The sequence below is a fragment of the Protomyctophum bolini genome, assembly GCF_963924005.1.
Source record: "Protomyctophum bolini genome assembly, chromosome: 2".
In the NCBI taxonomy this organism is placed as follows: domain Eukaryota; kingdom Metazoa; phylum Chordata; class Actinopteri; order Myctophiformes; family Myctophidae; genus Protomyctophum; species Protomyctophum bolini.
This window is the reverse complement of record NC_137863.1, coordinates 25,653,668-25,666,835: the sequence shown is the minus strand read 5'-3', so window position 1 is coordinate 25,666,835 and position 13,168 is coordinate 25,653,668. Positions and strand designations below refer to the sequence as shown.

Here is a 13,168-nt window from a genome sequence, read left to right as displayed (position 1 = left end):
GACGCAGTAATGGTGACAGTATACAAAAAATAAAAAGAGACATTAGACATTTTTTTAACACATGTTGAAACATTTCCAGATGGGGGTCCATGGCTAAATACATTTGGAAGGCATTTAGTAGAATCTGACCCATGGGTTAGTGGGATTAAGGAGGGGAGCAGTAACGACCTGCAAACAGGATGCTCATGGTGGGCCTGTGTTGGATGAAGAAGAGGAAGGGGTGGTCAGCGACGAAGCTTTGGGGCCCCGATCGGTCACTCACAATGGCGGCGGTGCTTGCCGCCGCCTCGCTGCCCTCCTCGCTCACCTCCACACAGGCCTTGTGCACCACCTTGGAGAGCACCAGGTCGTTGTCCGGAGACATGCCGCTGAAGTCGCTGCGTTTGTCATCGAAGGCATCCGCCATGCCCATTCCGATCAGGACGTCCTTCATGTCGTACGTCTCCTCCATCTTGAAACGAGGCAGACCTACCTTGACCTCTCTCCGGTTCATGGTGCCCGGTTTGGTCCATTCCACGAACCTCTCGTAGGTCAGCTCCTCTTCTAGCCTCTCCAGGCCCGTCGTGGTGTTGTCCTCCGTCTCCACGGGCAGTAAGACGAGCATGCTGAGGTCTCCACCCGCGTAGGGCAGCTCCAGCACCTGACAGTCCACCTCGGGGACGAAGCCCAGAGGGAACGTGGCGGTCTGGTACATCATCTTCGCCGTCTTGCTTTCGGTCTTGCTGAGTCTGAACTGAACATTGCCCGTGCGGGCCTCGCTGAACGGCTTGTCCCACTTGCCTTTGAAGTAGAGGCCGTTGACCAGCACCAGCCTGGTCAGGTGGTCCACGGCGTCTGAGGCAAGCAGCTCCTTGATCTTACCTTGCGTCTGTTTCTCCACCCAGCCGTTGACGTTCAGCCTGGCTCCTTCTGCGTCGTTCACAAAGTCCACAGGCTCCAGCCATGCGTTGTAAAGTTTCCCAGTGTCACTCAAGAACTCCTCTGCGAACCGGTAGGACTGCTCTCCATACAGGCGGCCAACCAGGCTGAGGGTATGGTGGGGTTCCTCCCCTGCCGGCGTGTTGTTCAGGTCCTTCATGAGCTTAGAAAGGTCCATGTGGTCATCATGGCTGTTGAAGTGCAGGACCTGAGACATCTGTGCAGCTGTGTCACCTCGGGCTCCCAGCAGCACCATGGCCAGAGCAGAGCAGATGATCAGAGGAGAGTAGAACACGTTGCCTGATGATGAGTTGTTGTTGTTCATTTCTACCAGCTGCTTGAACAGAGACATGGAGAAAGAGTTGCAGGCTGCCGACGGGGAGGAGGGGGACGACGACATCGTTGTGAACAATGTCGTCGTGACCAGTCTCCAAATGTTGCTTATAGCACAGAGTGAAAATATTAAAACTATAGTTATTTTTTTCAAAGTAGTCATGTGCTCTGAACTAGTTTATTGGACAGCCTGCAAAAGAGTCCTGCAAGAACAAAACCTTTCTTTATATGACTCTTTATTGTAGACTATGTATAGAGGGTAGTATCTTTGGACGTCTGCCCTATACGGTTCCGCTTGTTTATGTTATGAAGACATTCAGATAGCTAAGTGAGATGGCATCATATTGAGCCTCCATTCATCACTCTGATGTCATCATGATGTCAGACAATTTCCCCGAATATGGAGTCCTTCTGTGTAATTTGGGTGCGCCTTGAGGCTAGAGTATTAATGGTTGGGTGCTGGGGTACTTCGATTTTAAACTAGAGCATTACATTGGGAGTGAATTAACATACGATACAGATGGGGAAAAATGACATTATATTCATAAAAATCACACCCGTGTGAAGTGAGGGGTGCTCTCATTCTGGCCAATCAGAATGCCTGTTGCCTGTGATTGGTTAGCTTATAGCTGGTTTGCTCGTTTACAAATGATGTACATTTTCCCTTCAATGTCAATGGCGTTTAATGTTTTGATGTTTAATTTACGTCATATTTAGTGGATTTTGACCTAATTTCTCCTTTCATTGTCAATGGTAAATCTTGAGACTTGTGGGGACAAAAGCTGTATATAGGAGGGGCTATGGAGAAAGCGCGAGTTTTTGTCGCGCTATGGAGAAAGCGCAAGTTTTTGTCGCGCTATGGAGAAAGCGCAAGTTTTTGTCGCGCTATGGAGAAAGCGTGAGTTTTTGTCGCGCTATGGAGAAAGCGCAAGTTTTTGACGCGCTATGGAGAAAGCGCGAGTTTTTGTCGCGCTATGGAGAAAGCGCGAGTTTTTGCTGCGCTATGGAGAAAGCGCGAGTTTTTGTCGCGCTATGGAGAAAGCGCAAGTATTTGTCACGCTATGGAGAAAGCGCACGTTTTTCTCACGCGGCCCTCAAAAAAGTGACATAGTGCGGCTAATTGCGAACGCAGTGAGCACTTACTATGAGACCTAGCAGATCATGTCTGTCTGTGTGTGTGTCTGTGTGTCTGTCTGTCCCGCTATCCAAATATGGAGTGTGTTGCATCAGCAATCACTCAGCTCCATATATGGGCACAAAAGGGGCCAGGTCCACTCAGCTCCATATATGGGCACAAAAGGGGCCAGGTCCACATATACAGTAACAGCGGGACAGACACACAGACAGACAGACAGACATGATCTGCAGGGTCTCAGCTGCGTTCGCTTCCCGCGTTTGCGCGTCTTACTGGTGTGCTATTGTTATTGTCCAGTGCAGTCCACCACACATCACGTGTGAAAACATGTGGTTGACTTGATGGTATTAATTATTAATTAACTAATCTCCCATGGTCTTGTGTGTGAGACCTTCAAACCTCCCTCTGTGCGTCAGGATGAAGATAAATTATTTTGCCAGAAATCTATATGATCAGAGTTATGAACACAACAAAGGAGCACCTCAAGGAGACTGCATGAACAGCCCTGGTCCACATTAGAGCTCATTAATAAATGGATTCATCTCAATGTGTTTGTTGTGGAACTTAAGCCCAGGAGAGCCATTAATTGACCATAGAACACTGCAAGGAGTCATGCAAGGACAAAATATTGCGTGTGTGCATGTTTCTCCTGTGTCTGTACGAGGCAGGAAGTCCAGAGGATAGAGTTCAATGAGAGTACATGGTACTCAGATAAGTAAAAATCACACCCGTGTGAAGTGAGGGGCGCTCTTATCATCGTACATCATCATGCATCATCTCTGGCCAATCAGAATGCCTGTTGCCACAAATTTACGTCATATTTGGCAGACATTTGACCTAATTTCTCCTTCCATTGTCGATGGCAAATATGAGACGTGTGGGGACAAGATTACGTACATTTTCCCATTCATTTTGTGGGTAAGTATAGCGGGTAAGTATAGAAAATATCACAAATATAAAAAGACTATGTAAGTAAGTAAAAGTCCTGTATTGAATATTTTACTTTAGTAAAAGTAAAAAGAAAAGGAAAAGAAAAAAGTATTGGCCTCAAAACATATAGGCCTACTTACCACAGAAATATTAAAGATTATTTTCCTACAGTATGAAACACTGCAGGATAATAATCTAAATAGTAAGTAAAGCTATCAAGTAATTGCAATACAGTAAAAAAGGTAGTCTATACTTACAATACAGTACTTTTGTACTTTTATTGTTCTTTTTTTAATACAGGCCTTTAACTTATTTTTATGAAGCGGTATTGCTAGCTTTTAGTCAAGTAAAGGTCAGTGGAAAAAAGCACCCAGTGGAAGATTAGCCTCAGTAAGTGACTGATTGCACTATTGTGAGTCTCTCTTCCTGAATGTATATACGTTTGTCATGCTCACCACAGTCTACGGTCATGCTCCTAAGAGATAAACAATGGATTGATGTTGAGATGATTATTTCAGCTGCCATCTTCTTTTGACACGGCCGTGAGGAATAACGCACTGAACTCCTGTAAGGATGAATATTCATCAGGATCATCTGTCCTGGCCTGTCCGCGTGCAGACAATAAATCCACACAACTAGCATGAACCAATAAATAATACAAATCTCTGCTGTCAGGCAGAAACCTTTTATCTTTATATAACTTTTTTTTTAAATAATGAATGCCCTATAATCCTATATGCAACATAAGTAAGCGAGTGACCAACTAATTTAGTTGGTCACTCGCTTACTTATGTTACTAAAAGGATCATGGACAATCAAATGTGAACATTTTTAATTAGGTTTAAATTTAGTTTTTCTTTTCTTTTTTTTACTGCTGTCTCTTTTGTACCCTTTTAGTAATGTTTTGCTCTTTTTGTAATGTAATGTTTCTTTATGAGAACAAGGGATGGAAATTAGCATTCTTGCTTAATCTGGCGTATTTACATTGCATTGCATGTGTGGTGTTATACTGTTCATCAATATTTGCTGTGACTGTAACTTAAAACTTAAAATAAAAAATAAGTCAACGACACACGTATTCAACAGGCTATTAAGCAACCACTTCATTACGGAGCTTTGTGTGTCTCTGGCTGGGTCTGTCGCTGGCTGGCTGGCTGGGTCTGTCTGAGCACGAAAATAGTGTTTGGTTGGTTTTCACAACCAAGTGTCACTGTTGCGGTGTTGCGCAGCCTAACACACACACACACACACACACACTGCAACCTTTTGGTTTTTGGTGCAATGGAGCCTCAATTGCATCTGACACAACCCCCCACAAACACACACACACACACACACACACACACACACACACACACACACACACACACACACACACACACACACACACACACACACACACACACACACACACACACACACACACACACACACACACACACACACACCCCCCCCCACACACACACCCACACACACACACACACACACACACACACACACACACACACGCAAAAATATAAGTGGGCAAATTGAAAGTGGATTCAATCAAGTAATGATTTTGTGCAACATGTTTACAATAATGTGGACTACCTCCAAACAAATAGGCCCCACCTGTGATCTTTGGTTCTTCCACAAGGGGGACCCCAAAGCCCAGGTTGGGAAACACTGACATAGATAGACCACCAGTGGTTCTCAAAGTTGTCTGGGTCCTTGAGGGGCTTCCAGGGGGTCCCCAGTCAAATCTGTCAATATAGCATCAAAACTACTTTGACCCTAGTACATCAGGTGCCAGCCAGGCCTGAAATCATGTGAAGACCAGCTGTACACAATAAAATACACGGTACACACAGTATAAAACACCTAAATACATGTGGATATTTTCTAATTAGGTAATAAAACTATGCTATTGCTATTGGACAGGATTTTATTTAAACAGAGTAAGGTTATATCTAGTACATACTGTACATTGGATTGGATTTGTAATTGCTTTTTTTGCAAACTGGCATAAGTCAAAGGCCCCTTGAAACAAAATACATATGGTTGAAAGGACAGATTGGTTAAATAAATGAAATAATAATAAACATAAATAGGCAGGTTTTACTATATATTTTGATGAGTGAATAAATTAGTAAATAAATAAAGTAAATAAAGGAGATGAATAAACTGGTTTCAATGAATTCATGAAAACGTGGGCACTACGTCTTACCAATGCTGCGGTTTAAAATCAGTGGTTTAAAAGCCGGCTCCATCGCTTAGCTGTTTTAAGTCATTCAAGTGAAGTCACAAGTCCTGAATTCAATAAGTCCATTCTAATTGACTATTAGTCTGGATGCCTTGTGAGCTTGTACGTCATCACGAGCCTCACGTGAACTGTATAGTGAAGACACAATAAACAGGAGTATTATTATTATGTTAACATTCCGGAGCAGGGGTCTTCAACGTCTTTCAGGCCAAGGACCGTGAGACCAAGACCAGGCTGTGAGACATATTGTATAAAATTGTGCTGCATATTAAACCTTTTCATATATTTCATACATTACAACACTGTATGCATACACACTCTGAGGACCCACTAGGGCTCTCATGTTGAAGACCCATGATCTGGGTTAAAATCGTTAAACCTACTTATGTCCTCCTCTGAGATTAGATCTGAGTATAGGTAAAAAGAAAAAAAAGCTATACCATAAAGCGCATATAGCATTTGTAGAATCGGAGTCAGGTCTTAATGGGTTCAACATATCGGATTGTCGGATTCATACGCTTTTGTTGGGTAGGCCCGAAACAAAACGCCTGCGGTCTCCGAGGCTAGGTAGGCCCTAAATGGGGGTCATTCTGATTCCGGTTTGGTAGTTCTGGCCTGATGAGTCTGACTACAAACCAGTGACTATAACATGATGTCAGTTATCAACCGCTCCCGACCTGAAAATGGTATGCGTCCCAGCAGGCTACTGGTTTAGAGGTCAGAGGTTAAGTCCTTCTTGTTTAAAGACCAGGTCCACAGCGGCCTCCACATCGTCTACAATGTGATGCGGTTCCACCAGGGCGGGGTCCAACAGGAAGTCACGCTGGCCGTGGAACATGGTCTCTGTCACCGTGCTGTACTGGTCACTAGGCAACGGCGACTGAGGGTTATAAACACCTGTACACACCTAGAGACACAAACACACAAATACAAGACACAGTCCACTGTAAGGATTTGTTTCTAATAGCGACTATTCTGTCGATTAGGCTACTTTTTTAATCATCAAATAATCAAAAAGAATTTGAATAGAATTGACTGTCACTAAACCTATTCGTCTGATTAACCCCCTAAGCCCATTTCTTCATTAAACACATCTAAGAAAGAAAGAAAAATTATTATTCCCCAAAAATATATTTTTTTAGAAAGAAAGAAAGAAAGAAAGAAAGAAAGAAAGAAAGAAAGAGAGAGAGAGAGAAAGAGAGAAAGAGAGAAAGAGAGAAAGAGAGAAAGAAATCGATTTTTTGATATTTATAAAATATCAATAGTCATTCAGTAAACCAGTCATTACCAGAATTGATTGACAGCTGGTTGCTGTAGCTGCAGAAAGTAGATCGTCCCAGGCTGCAGTTCCAGTCTCATCCTGTGGGGGCGCCGTGGTCACCTGATCCCTGCTTCCCTGAGCTACTAGTTTAGCGGGCGGCGACCGGGCAACATGCCGCTGCCCAAGGTAACGGTTGTACAGGTTGGCGCCATAGATGTCCGTCATCAGGTTGTCGCTAGGCAACGAGAGACAAATGAGACAACAACATGAAGAAACAACATGACTAGTGTGTACTGTACACCAGTAAGACGCGCAAACGTGGGAAGCGAACGCAGCTCGTACATATTTGGGTTTTGGACGTATAGCTGCTTTGGGGACAACTTATATGGTTATGGCTGAGTCATGGTGACGTAATCACTCAGCTCCATATATGAGCACAAAAGCGGGACAGACAGACACACAGACAGACACACAGACATGATCTGATAGTCTTATGGCTGAGTCATGGTGACGTAACCAGTAAGACGCGCAAACGCGGGAAGCGAACGCAGCTCGTACATATTTGGGTTTTGGACGTATAGCTGCTTATCACTGCGTTCGCAATTACTGCGTTCGCAACTACAGTACCTACACCCCCCATGCTGCCTGCATTGTTGCGAACGCAGTGAGCACTTACTATGAGACCTAGCAGATCATGTCTGTCTGTGTGTCTGTGTGTGTGTCTGTCCCGCTTTTGTGCCCATATATGGAGCTGAGTGATTTGACTCAGCCATAACCATATAAGGAGTCCCCAAAGCAGCTAGACGTCCAAATATGGAGTGTGTTGCATCAATCACAAACAAATCACTCAGCCCCATATATGGGCACAAAAGCGGGACAGACAGTTGCGTTCGCTTCCCGCGTTTGCGCGTCTTACTTGTACACTAGTAGTTCTACCTCCAATGCAACTTCTTGCAACTGCCATTAGGGATAATGGTTGCTAGTAGCTACTAGCAAGCAACCATTATCCCCAATGGCATTGGCAGTTGCAAGAAGTTGCATTGGTGTGGACTGGCCTTAAAACAGTTTTGTTGCAAGGAGTTGTTACTAGTTGCATTGGTGCGGACTGGCCTTAAAACAGTTTTGTTGCAAGGAGTTGTTACTAGTTGCATTGGTGCGGACTGGCCTTAAAACAGTTTTGTTGCAAGGAGTTGTTACTAGTTGCATTGGTGCGGACTGGCCTTAAAACAGTTTTGTTGCAAGGAGTTGTGACTAGTTGCATTGGTGCGGACTGGCCTTAAAACAGTTTTGTTGCAAGGAGTTGTGACTAGTTGCATTGCCACGGTCTGGCCTTATAAGGGCTGCCAGGCTGCCAGTCGGCAGGAAATAAACTTTCTGGCAGGGGGTGTTTGCCTTCAGGTTGCCCCTGACAACCTGGCAAGTGTGCGTTTGAGTGGAGACGCCACGCAACCGTGTTTAGTTCGCTATAAACACAATACGAGATATCTGTCCAAACACCTGAACGTGGCCAGAGCGCTGTCTCTATTTTATTGCACAGCCCCAGAAAAAAAAGCGGAAAAGTGAGCGTGTGTGTGTGTGTGTGTGTGTGTGTGTGTGTGTGTGTGTGTGTGTGTGTGTGTGTGTGTGTGCGTGTGTGTGTGTGTGTGTGTGTGTGTGTGCGTGCACGTCAGTGAGTCTTACCCTATAGCGTACAGGGTGCTGATGGGGGCGTGTCCAGCCTGCTGGGTCAACAGGTATTCTGCATGCTGATAGGTCAGCTGGCTGGGTTTCCCTAGCAACGCTTCATACTGCAGCTTCCTTCCGGTCAACTTCCTGTACACGTTCTCCAAACACGCCAAGAACATACCGTGACCAAACCTACACACAATTTATCATTTAGCCATTTGGCACACACTCTTAAACCAGAGCAATTTACAGTGAGGAAGGTAAAGACAAGGTAATACATAAAATGCATAGAGACAGTATAGTGCCTCAATAATAGGATCATAGCATCAGTTTAAACTTCTAATATAAAAAATATGCAAACTATAGAATGCCAGCCAGGTCAACAATTTTAACATTTGTATAAGACTGCATGGTGATCAAGGCTAGGGCAAGTGCTAGGGCAAAAGGTTATTTCATTCGGCGACCACCCGCGCATGTGTGATTATGCATGCGTGTGCTGAAGTCGTTAATGCATTTTTGGATTTTGTAATAATAATCAAAATCTAAAAAGTAACTAGTAACTAAAGTCTTCAAATAAATGTAGTGGAGTAAAAGTACAATATTTGCCTCTGAGATGTAGTGGAGTACTGGGGTATAAGTATTGGAAATACTCAAGTTAATACAAATGCTTCAAAATTGTAATGTTCCAACAGTGTGTTTAGTTGTTGTTACCGTGGCGACGGGGCCTCGGCCATCCACAGCAGGTCCATGTTGCAGGCCAGCACAGGCAGGTGGGCGGAGTCATGAGGCACGTAGGCTGAGCCAAGGTTCCCATTGGTCAGCAGCACATCAATCACCAGTTGGAGGTTTGTCTCCCATCTGACTGGCTCACCCAGGAGTATGATAGCTGGGGGGAGGGGTCACACGAAATATTAGTGTGTGTGTGTGTGTGTGTGTGTGTGTGTGTGTGTGTGTGTGTGTGTGTGTGTGTGTGTGTGTGTGTGTGTGTGTGTGTGTATCTTACCCTCTACTTTAGGGTGAGGCAGAGGAGAAGACTGGAGAAGTGAGAACACATTGTTAGCTCATTATACATTTCCTCTCACACACACACACACACACACACACACACACACACACACACACACACACACACACACACACACACACACACACACACACACACACACACACACACACACACACACACACACACACACACACACACACACACACACATCCTGTCATTCGTAGATTATACACATATCGATTCAGGCTAAATAACTACAGTAGATATGGCAGGCTGTATCTGGCATTATAGCATGCTAATCACTTTAATAGTGGATGTGTAGATCAAGGCGTGCAGGTCCATGTCCTCTAAGATACAGTATGCCACGAGGAAAACTTGAGAATATCAGTTTCCATTAGGGAAGATTGAAAATTACTTTCTACTTGACATTTAACAACTTCCAGCATCCATATTCTGGCCTTTTCTTTTGCCAAAAATGTAGATAGAGGGTTAGCCTAGGGTTAGAATTAAGGGATATTGATCAATTTCAAATATAAATCAAAGTAAATTCTGTGGCACACCTGAACTCTTTGAGAAACCCTGAGCACACCCACTGTTAATTTGATTAGCTGCAGCTGTGCTGCTTACTTGTAGCCTTGTAGCGTACACGGTCAGCCTGCTATGTTTTAACACTGCTGTAGTCTTTAACATGAACTCATTGCAAAACAAGGGTTTATACGTACAGCTAGTTTAGGTCGTCTGTTGTGATCCACCATGTCTAGCAGGGGGTACTGTTCTCTCAACTGGTCAATAGTCACTGCCTTCTGAAAACCAAGACTAGTTTCACAATATTAGTTAAGGATTAAAAACCAGCCAGAGACACTGTGGACTGGAGGACTCAAACCCCAGTAAATATGATTGATACATTTCATTTTTTTAAGCTTAAATTAATACAGTTTTTAGTAGAATGGGTTAAATCATATTTTGGTGAAAGGATACTTGTTTGCAATGTCAAGGACAGGTCCCTGACCTGAAACCAACACACACTTATCATGGAACCTCTGAAACATCTGCAAAGGACTATGGGACAGCATCACCTGGTCCTCTGAGATCTGTCACAAAGACAGACAAAGACAGACAGACAGACAGACAGACAGACAGACACGTAGACAGATACAGAGTAATGAGAGTATGTATGTTGTTAATACAATGACTAGTTAATTTGTATGGTAGAGTATAAATGTGTGCAGATGATGGATGGAGCCTGCACACCACAGGTAAAAGAAAGACTAACTATTTAGCCTATAATGAATTACAGAAACGGGGAGTGATTTTTAATCAATAATTTGTATTAAATCAATTGATTATCAGATATTGTTTTATAATCGATTGCTGTATGTACTCTCTCTACCTGTCTGTCCTACCTGGACTCCCAGGATGTGAGACAGCTGCTCAGCCTTTTGTCTCCTCAGACAGTTCCCTGCGTTGGTGACGAAGACAACAGGAAACAGGAAGTGACCTTGTGAGTCCAGCAGCTTGTGGAAGGCTCGTCGCGCGGCGGGAAGAGGCCGCTTGCCCCGAACCAAAACGCCATCGATGTCAAAGATAAACCCCACCCCTCCCTATGTGCAGAGACACAGATAGACAGACAGACCATTATCATTTTTTATCATTGAAATTGTCGCTGACTATACGTAAATACATTTTATTGTACTTATATCTCACACACACAGTTTGATCCCATTGAGATAGAATGAGCACTTCCGCATTGCATTATTACAATGGGAGTCAACGCTATAGTGTCGTCACTCTCATACTAGATCAAGCTGCCCGAGACTAGAATTTCAATGAGTTTTCAATACAAATATGGAAATGCTATATATTCGTGAAAACAAAGTGATCTTGTTCATTCATATTGCACACAGTAGGTGGATTTGTTACAGAAGATAGGATACATGCAGGCCTATGCATAAGGGTCAACATAGCCTTAAGTACTTTGGCCCATAGTAGAATGAATAACAATGAATGAACCCATACTTCATGCTTAATGTGAAATGAACAAACATTGACCACCTACATGCTCCATTTCTCGCCTAAATGTTATCAAAAACTTTGTTTGTAATAATTCAGTTATATACTGTACTGGTCAGCTCCCAGTACAACAGAAGACTGTGGTTGTACTGGTCACCACCCAGTACAACAGTAGAAGACTGTGGTTGCACTGGTCAGCACCCAGTACAACAGTAGAAGGCTGTGGTTGTACTGGTCAGTCCTCAGTACAACAGTAGAAGACTGTGGTTGCACTGGTCAGCACCCAGTACAACAGTAGAAGTCTGTGGTTGTACTGGTCAGCACCCAGTACAACAATAGAAGACAGTGGTTGTACTGGTCAGCACCCAGTACAACAGTAGAAGACTGTGGTTGTACTGGGTAAAGGAATGACAACTATTTGACAAACAGACCTTTCAGTTTTAAAAATGTACTGATAACAATGTTTGCCACACACACACATATACATGCATGCACGCACACACACACACACACACACACACACACACACACACTACCTGGTTGTGTGTGGTCGTAGAGGATGCCCTTCGGCAGTGAGACAGTAACAGTTGTCCAGATGTCTGTCTCTCTGCTGTCCGTCCAGCCAGCATCACAGCCCTCTGCAAACCAACACCAAGCATCTCCACCTGTCCGTCTGTCTTCACCTGTCTGTCTGTCTGTGTGTGTCTTTCTGTACAATTCATGGTGTTGCAGAAGTTCATATAGGCCCTCGCTCCCCCCACCCCAACACAGCACCACCCACAACAGTGTGTGTGTGTGTGTGTGTGTGTGTGTGTGTGTGTGTGTGTGTGTGTGTAATGAGTTGATTGTGGAGTCGTGCGGATCACATGCGGATCACATGTCTGTCACAGACAGACAGCCTCTAATCAGCCAATCATATGCAACAGAATGCTTCCAATCATTAACTGTCAGGTCGCCGGCCGGAGAAAGAATATAAATGAAACGAACTTGTCTAAAACTGACCCATCTAATACTAAACAGTTTAAACTAACCAAAGTCTAACCCATCTGAAACTATAACCAAAGTCTAAAACTAACCCCTCTAAAAGTAACCAGTTTAAAACTCAACCCTGGTTTGAAAGGGGACAGCGTGGCATTCGGACGCACCACCATTCCGACTATGTGGCTTCCACGTGCGGTTAGGGACAGGGTTGGTAATGCGGTGAGTCGTCGGAATGGCGGTGCGTCGGAATAGCGGGATTCGGAAAACCGGTTTGAAACTGCCCTTTTCAAAATACTGAAGCCTAGAGCTGCATGGACATTTTTCACTCATTGGTTCCAGTATTTTGTCCATAATGAATAGTTGTCTGGAAGTTATACGATATACTGTAGGTTTGACATTTTCATTAGTTTCTGTCCAAAATCAATATCGTTGCTGTCGTGCAGAAACCTCTTATCTCCTCTTAACATAGTTTTTTCGTCAATTAATGTGTCACACTGACAAAAGTATCAAAAACAGCTCGAAACGTGGCTCAAGCTTGTAGATCTGGTATGTTTTGTGTTGCGCTGGGCAGACAGCCAGTCGTCTCGGAAAACAAGTGTTGATCAAATAGAATACATAATACATACAACTAATCAGAATCTTACTGGTTTCTCACTTGTACTGTAACATAAATTAATACATTTGGGG

The 13,168-nt window shown here is 43.9% G+C and overlaps 2 protein-coding genes across 2 annotated transcripts; both read right to left on the bottom strand.

Moving 5' to 3' along the window:
- Positions 1-145: 145 nt before the first annotated feature.
- Positions 146-1,318, bottom strand: LOC308333386 (leukocyte elastase inhibitor-like; the record flags this gene model as incomplete). Its single annotated transcript, XM_080789769.1, has 1 exon — positions 146-1,318. The coding sequence occupies one exon, from the start codon at positions 1,316-1,318 to the stop codon at positions 146-148; it is 1,173 nt and encodes a 390-aa protein (XP_080645895.1).
- Positions 1,319-6,276: 4,958 nt separating this feature from the next.
- Positions 6,277-11,555, bottom strand: LOC308333378 (haloacid dehalogenase-like hydrolase domain-containing 5; the record flags this gene model as incomplete). The annotated part of the gene is made up of 9 exons (XM_080789756.1): positions 6,277-6,465; positions 6,847-7,054; positions 8,500-8,676; positions 9,196-9,370; positions 9,488-9,518; positions 10,213-10,306; positions 10,469-10,581; positions 10,894-11,091; positions 11,547-11,555. 9 exons carry the CDS (start codon positions 11,553-11,555, stop codon positions 6,277-6,279), a joined length of 1,194 nt encoding a protein of 397 aa, XP_080645882.1.
- Positions 11,556-13,168: the final 1,613 nt, after the last annotated feature.